The 6,914-nt window shown below is 36.1% G+C and overlaps 1 protein-coding gene across 1 annotated transcript; it reads left to right on the plus strand.

Annotated features, from left to right (window-relative positions):
• The first annotated feature begins 673 nt into the window (after positions 1-673).
• LOC118039091 (uncharacterized) lies at positions 674-6,679 on the plus strand. The gene is made up of 7 exons (XM_073412476.1): positions 674-730; positions 910-1,060; positions 1,970-2,031; positions 2,984-3,035; positions 4,956-5,046; positions 5,506-5,608; positions 5,699-6,679. Exons 1-7 carry the CDS (start codon positions 674-676, stop codon positions 6,404-6,406), a joined length of 1,224 nt encoding a protein of 407 aa, XP_073268577.1. The 3' UTR covers positions 6,407-6,679.
• The last annotated feature ends 235 nt before the right edge of the window (positions 6,680-6,914 follow it).

Below are 6,914 nucleotides of genomic sequence, written 5' to 3' on the forward strand. Positions count from 1 at the left end.
AGAGAATAAAAAAACTAGTTATGAAAAAAATTGAGAAATAATACTTGGTATTTCGTGTATCAATTTTAAATTTTTTGGTTAAAATATCCAAATAAATGTTAAAATAAAGGTATTTTTAAAGTTACCGTAAAAGAAAATAATTTTGTGTATTAACCTTAAGCTTTTAAAAATTCTCAACCAAGGATTTTTATCTATTTTCAAAGCTTTTTTGTCCTTGTCTCCATCTATGTTGCATTTTTTTTTTTGTAAAAAATGATGTCGTTTTATCAAGAATTTAACATTTTCTTAGTTATTATTAATGAGAATTATTAACAGAAATTTTTTGAAAGTTTGATGGTAAAATTTAAACAAATAATAGCTTGAGTGTAAAATTAATAATACCTCTATAATTTGCTGGTATATTTGATGTTTGCCCAATATATTTTTGGATATCTCCTTTTTTTTGTCTCAGAATATACACCAAATCAAAATTTAATATTCTCTCTTTTAATAAATATTTAAAAAATTTAATAAATATACTAAACGTTATTAAGAATTAATCTTGTAATAATCCACCCTCGTATTTGTTTTTTTATCTGCCTTCTAAAACCCGCCCAAGCATTGAGTTTTTTTTGTCTCTCTTGTTATGACTGGACCCATTAAACTCCCACCCAGATTCCAGGCCCATCAATAGATGAATCTAGAAATCTACGAGTTCTTGGGTTCATCTTGCCTAATTTATACGCAAAAGGCCCATATCCAACCCATTATATATTCTCCTAATATCACCCTCAATTTATACTTCTAATCTCTCCCCGGAAAAAAAAATAAAGAAGAAAGAAAACGTTAAAAATCAAATCGCCCTCCCCCCCTCTGCAACCCAAACAAAATTAGCCGTAAAATTGCAACAGCTCACACTTAAAATGGCAGCCTCTTCTCCAGTCATTAGCAATAACAGCTCCGACATCGGCCAAACCACCATCTCCGCCGCCGCCGCAGCGTCTTTCAGCGTGCCACCGAAGACTCTCCGCGGCCTCAACAAACCTAAGTGTATTCAGTGCGGCAACGTTGCTCGCTCCAGGTACATATATGTACATGTAGTATTTTATAATGGTACACGGTATCGTTTTCGTTTTTGCAGTTAGGTATTGGTTGTTTCAATTTGGAATTACTTAGCAAGAATAGTGGAATTGAATTTAAGAGGTGTGATTGTGTGAATTTATTATGAAGATAGTTACTTAGAAAAATGTGAATGATAGGTGCCTAGCCCTAGCAGTATTGTATTGGTTAACACTGGTCAACAGAGGAGTTAATTTACCGGGGGAGATAAACAATTGGTGATTTACTTTCGCTGTCATCTTTAAAATGCATTGAGTGAATGATAATCTGTCTGAGGATTTTGGCTATCTCGAGTGAGATTTTACACCTATTCTCGAGCTTGTGATCTTTAACTTCGAGGAAATTTTCATAGGTGTAGTAAATAAAGTTATAGGCTAAAAATGTAGTTATGTAGCTGTGAATCAGTTAAATTGGGGTTCTCGACAAAGTATTTGGATATAGTCCTACCCTTTTGCTCTTCCTTTTTCGGGCAGTTAGGTATTGACTATTAGGTTATACAAGTTTTGTCTGCTTGGATTTCTATTTGAGGAGAGAGGCGTTTCCATGTCTATTAGAAACTGACCAACTCAATTTGATATATGGACATTCCAGTGGTGTGTTGAACAGCTGATTTTTAGTGTTTAATATGTTGGTTTGTATAGAGAGCCCATCTAGCAAATGCTATTGTTACTGTTAGTGCTGATATCTAAAATTCTGCATGCCTAGTGGATAGGTTTGTGATCGTTGAAGATGCTACTCCAGTGTGCATGTGTGTTAGAGAAGTATATATTTGTCTGTCTATCACTTACATTTTATTATTGTGAACGTATCTTAAAAAAATTGACATCTTTTCCACTTTTTGAACCTTTCATAAATGGAACTATCTATGCAGGTGCCCTTATCAGTCGTGCAAAAGTTGCTGCTCAAGAGCTCAAAATCCATGCCATATTCACGGTACCTCTATATTCTTGTGCAAATTATGTCAAACTATTCTCTTTGTTGCGTGTTATTGCCCCAACATCAAATTTGATATTCTGTCTTATTATGGAAAGAGAAAACTTACTAGACATACTTAGTAAGGATGTCTCATTCAAAAACTACTCTAAATCCGAGGATGCTCCTTCATTATTATCTTATCTTTGCACACTTTGTTTTACATATCTTGGAAGGAATATTTGGAGATAAACTACAATGTCAAGCCATCCAACCTTATTTTCTTTTTGGCCAGTTAGGGAAATAGAATCATTCCACCATTACTTATTTCATATCATCCGAGGAGGTTGTTTCTCTAACGACTAAATGATCATATATGGTACATGGCCCTATTTGGGATTGCAATGCATATTTTTTGATTTTTTTTGTGAGAAATCTATTCTCTGAAAAATCCTTGATCTTTCAGACATAACAAGGAGAATTTCTTCTCAGGTTTGAGCATTGATAAATTTATATGTAGGCGAATTGATGGCCTTTTTTACTTTGTGTGCTTTCTTAAACTTGATTTTGATGCTAGATATCTGAAGAAAAGGTTTTTATCTTTGGTTATTCAGCTTTGTTGGGCTGAAGTTATAAAATGATCTGGTGTCACATATCTTACTGTAAGTTGAGCCCCTGACAATTGAGTTGCAGAGGAAGATACATGAACAATTAATTTTCAATTGGATACTTTAGTTGAGTTCAGTTGAAGGTGGTGTGTTGTGCGCAAGAAAGGAGGAAAATCTTAGCCATTTGGTTATTTACTGTCATGTGGCAGTGGGGATTTGGACTGTGATTGCTACTTGTCTTAGAATATGTTGTGTGCTTCCATGTTCAATATTATTCCTGGAAATCTGGCAACGAAAGGTTGTGACCATGGAAAAGAATATATGGGATTTGCTTCCTCATGTTCTATTTTGATTGATTCGGACAGAGGAATGAGCAAACAGAGGAGTTTACAGAGGGGATGCTACCTCCATTATTAGGTGACAGCTCTTCCTTGACAGTTCTAAGGTGTTAGAATTTACTCTTTTCTTGGTGTGTGAGCTGGTAGATAAGTTTGTAAGTAGCTTGATAATATCCCACGTGTTTTTTTTTTTACGAGAAGTGTTGCCCCTCTTTTGGTACATTGAATATTTATTAGTGTGCTTTTATCTTACTGACAAAAAGGACATCTTAAGATTCCTTAAGGTCAGCTATGTAGTAATCTAATCTTTTGAATTCATATGATTTCATGAAAGGTTTGTGCTTGTAGAGAACTTGAGTAAGCTTAAGATTTAAAGGTGAAAGGTAGATGATACTTGAGAAATCAAGTTGCTGGAAAGTCTGGATGGGGTTTGATTTCTTTCGTGCTATGTGATCATGAAAATACCAAAAGAACTTTAAGAATCTGTACACCGAGGTTTAGAAAATAGAGGAACAAGGCTGGTTGTGAAGTGAAAAATGGATATTGTAAAAGAAGAACTGTGGGCTGAATACAGGATATTGCTCTATGAAACATGGATACTCTACATGAACTATGAAATAAGGAGCCTGCCAATGGTTGAGTCGGGTGCGCATTGAAACCTGTATGAGAATTTCCCAAAATTAGCAAATTAGTTACTCATTCTTAATTTTTTTTTCTTTGATATCATCAAGAGAAACTTGACTTGAAATACAAAGGATAAGAAAAAAGGAGGTCTTATAGAAGACTGGCAACAGTCTGAGCACCTGATTTTCCTTAGTAGACCTGTAACTTGATTGCTTTTAGGTTTGTAATTTAATAAAGGGACTTGAATGCATGATAAGTTAGCTTTGAAGGGTAAGGAAAATCTGCAATTGATGTTTTGCTGACAGGTCTTGGTCGGGAAAGGTTTTGGAGAGATGCTGTGTAAAAAGGATTTTTTACTCTTGCTCAAGTTTTGGTTTTTAATTTTGTTTTTGTTACGGGAAGCCTTATCTGCATGTTTGTAGAGATGAACTCCTCGGCATGTTATACCTTAAATGACTTATCAGCATGTCATATTCTGTTGTACCTCCTGCTTCCTATGTTGGAAGTAACTAGATAAAAGCTGCAGAGAATCAAAGAGGAGTGCTTATAACTAGGAGGAAAAAGGAGAGAGGGGTTGAACACTGGGCATGCATATCTTTGTAAAGTAAAAAAGGTTGAATTTCCACCAATCGAAGTCTCGTATCTTTATGATCACATGAAAACTTGTGTCATTTTCATTGTTCAGATTGGATTATGATTGCTTAGTTCAAACCTAACAGATGAACACCTAAAGTTGATGAAAACATACCTCAGACATATAGAACCGTACAGAAATCACTAGAGTTGAAGTTACCTTTATTTAAGCATGCTCAGGTATTCCTGAGTAGGAAACTAACAGAAAAGCACCAAATGGACTAGCCTAAAGTTGAAATAACTATGCCCAAGACATTTAGGAACAACTAAAATGTGCAAGCTGTTATCATGCCTATAAAATTATGCATTTCAACTTGTCACTGCTTCTGCCACGGCTGATTTAAGGACTTGTGTAGCTCACTTTAGATTTATGTCTGAACTACTTATGCAAGGTCATCTTGCATGTAGACACATGTTTAAAGTCCCAACCCCAAGTTCTCATATATGCGTGTGGGTGTCTGTAAATGTGCAACAGTAGCAAGACTAGATGCCAAGACTTGATGCATTGTCACACAAATTGTAAGAACGAAGTGTGGAAATTCAGTTGCTTCATGATTTTGGTGACGGGAAGAAAATGTTACATAACACTTTCAATATTGCAATTGTCTTTGAAATCTCACCTTCAAGGACGATGCATTGTAAAATGACATACCAGTTTGCTATCCATTTGTAAAGAACAAGTGAATTGTCTGCATGCCATTATATTTTTGGTCTGTTAACATCCTCATTTTTGTAAATGCAGTTCTTAAAGCAAATGCAACATTTCCGGACAAGACTCCAGCTTCAAGTGCTCCTCTCTTTGAGCAGCAGCCGAATGAAGCACCTCCTGCAGTGTAAGTTAAATTCCTGTCTGTAAGCATACCTGTTGTACACGTCCATATTCATTCTTATGCCATGTGTTGTGACTTGGATGCTTGACAAAGCACTAAAATATCAAGCAAGAAACGACCTTACACAGTTGTTGGAATCTGTTACTTCAGTAGATGATACTTTCACTTCATTATTGACTTCTTATCCGAGGTTAAGTTGTAAAATTGCCATACGGCTCAAAACAAGGATATGATACATATTATTACATTCAATTTTCTTTTTGTGAAATGGTGAATTCTTTAATTCTCAGTTCTTTCCATTGAATTCCTTGTTTGTTTCTTCTAAAATATGCTTTGCTTTTCTAAAGTTGCTCGTTCTGGTTTGCTAAATGCTTCATATACTATTTCATCTTTTGGATTTTATTCAACTTCGACTTGGTTGTCTATACTCTGTATTACCTACTTTCTTGGGATGTGTTTCAGGAGTTCTCATAGAACCGCATCACTTAGGCAACTTTCTAGCAATTTTTCCCAATTCAACAATTTACATTCCCCACTCCGTTCAAGGAAATCATTGACCAGAAAGGTGTGTTATAATAAGCTGATATATACCATTGCTGACTGCATTATATTTTGGCGCAATAAGGTTTTTCCTGATCTAAAGGATCTGTTTCAGGAAGCTGCGGCTATAAATGAATGGAGGTTTTCCAAATTGAAGGAATTCAAGGATAGAAATATTGAAGTGGAAAATGAAGCTTTTGATCGGTACATGCATAATATCAGCCTACTGGAAGAGGTATTTTCTTTGAAATCTTTCCTAGAAGGCTCCACTGAGGATGGATCACTCTCTTCAAACCACGACAATGCATCTGCAGAGGATGACAACACAGAGGAAAATATGGTTTCAGAGCAGAAGTTGAAGCTTCGGTCAAATCCTAGAAGGAGTGAGAATGTCCGTAAGAGGCTACAACAACTTGTTGATGGAGGATTGAAGAAGCTTCAGAAACTCGAGTTGAATAATGGCAGTGTTAATAACCAAAATGAACTTGATAAAAGGCCGGAGAAGGCAAAAGGTTTGAGGGCTGAGAGGGCTTCAGCTTTAAGTGATCTTATTGACAAGTTAAACAAGGCCCGCAGCGAAGAAGATCTAAATTCTTGCATGGAGATAAAGGCCCAACTTTCTACTCAGCACACTCGGTCTAGAACAGAAACCAAAGATGTTGAGGTATCGAAGGAGCAAATTGCCAAAAATGACGTGGCACCACCTCAAAAAGAATTGGATTATTTTTCGCAAAAATTATTTAGAACAGTGGAAATTGACCACCAAGCTCTGACAAGTATAGATGCACACTTCTCTTCCCTAGAAAAGATTGAAGATTTGTGATGTGGTTAGGTCCATTAATAGAGGATAGAGATTAGGTTAGTCTAGAAGATAGAAGGTAGGTACCAAAGCTATGCTTTACTACTGATCTAGTCTGGTGGCCTGAACTTTTCTCATTTAGTTTTGCCCATTCTTGGGTGTCCTTGTGTAAAATTTGTCGTCGTTGATATGGAAATTAGTAAGGTCCACGTGCCATGTATTTTCTTTTGCACCAGGTCTTCCGTGAAGGTTGATTGCGTTTTGCTTTTATGGGTAAAAGTACAGTGTTTATGCTGAGCTGTTTCAAATTCGTTCGTCCTGTGATCGCCTAATGTGCAAGAAATTTCAATAGAGCATTGGGCCATTTCTTTGCCGGAAGGGAAAGCTGTTTTGGAGGTATGCTGTGCCTCCTATTTTGACCGGCACTAAAGGATGCGACGGTGTTAATAACTGGTCAACACTCTGTGCTGACTTTTCTAAAGTCTGACCTTCTGCAGGTACAAAGTAAACATAAAACGAAAAAAATAAAAAT

The sequence above is a fragment of the Populus alba genome, chromosome 1 (genome assembly GCF_005239225.2).
Source record: "Populus alba chromosome 1, ASM523922v2, whole genome shotgun sequence".
NCBI lineage: Eukaryota > Viridiplantae > Streptophyta > Magnoliopsida > Malpighiales > Salicaceae > Populus > Populus alba.

Coding starts and splice junctions, on each gene's coding strand:
- LOC118039091 (XM_073412476.1), top strand. CDS start 674: ATGAATCTAGAAATCTACGAGTTCTTGGGTTCATCTTGCCTAATTTAT. Junction 731..909: donor GCCTAATTTATACGCAAAAG/GCCCATATCCAA, acceptor TTAAAATGGCAG/CCTCTTCTCCAGTCATTAGC. Junction 2,032..2,983: donor AAATCCATGCCATATTCACG/GTACCTCTATAT, acceptor TGATTCGGACAG/AGGAATGAGCAAACAGAGGA.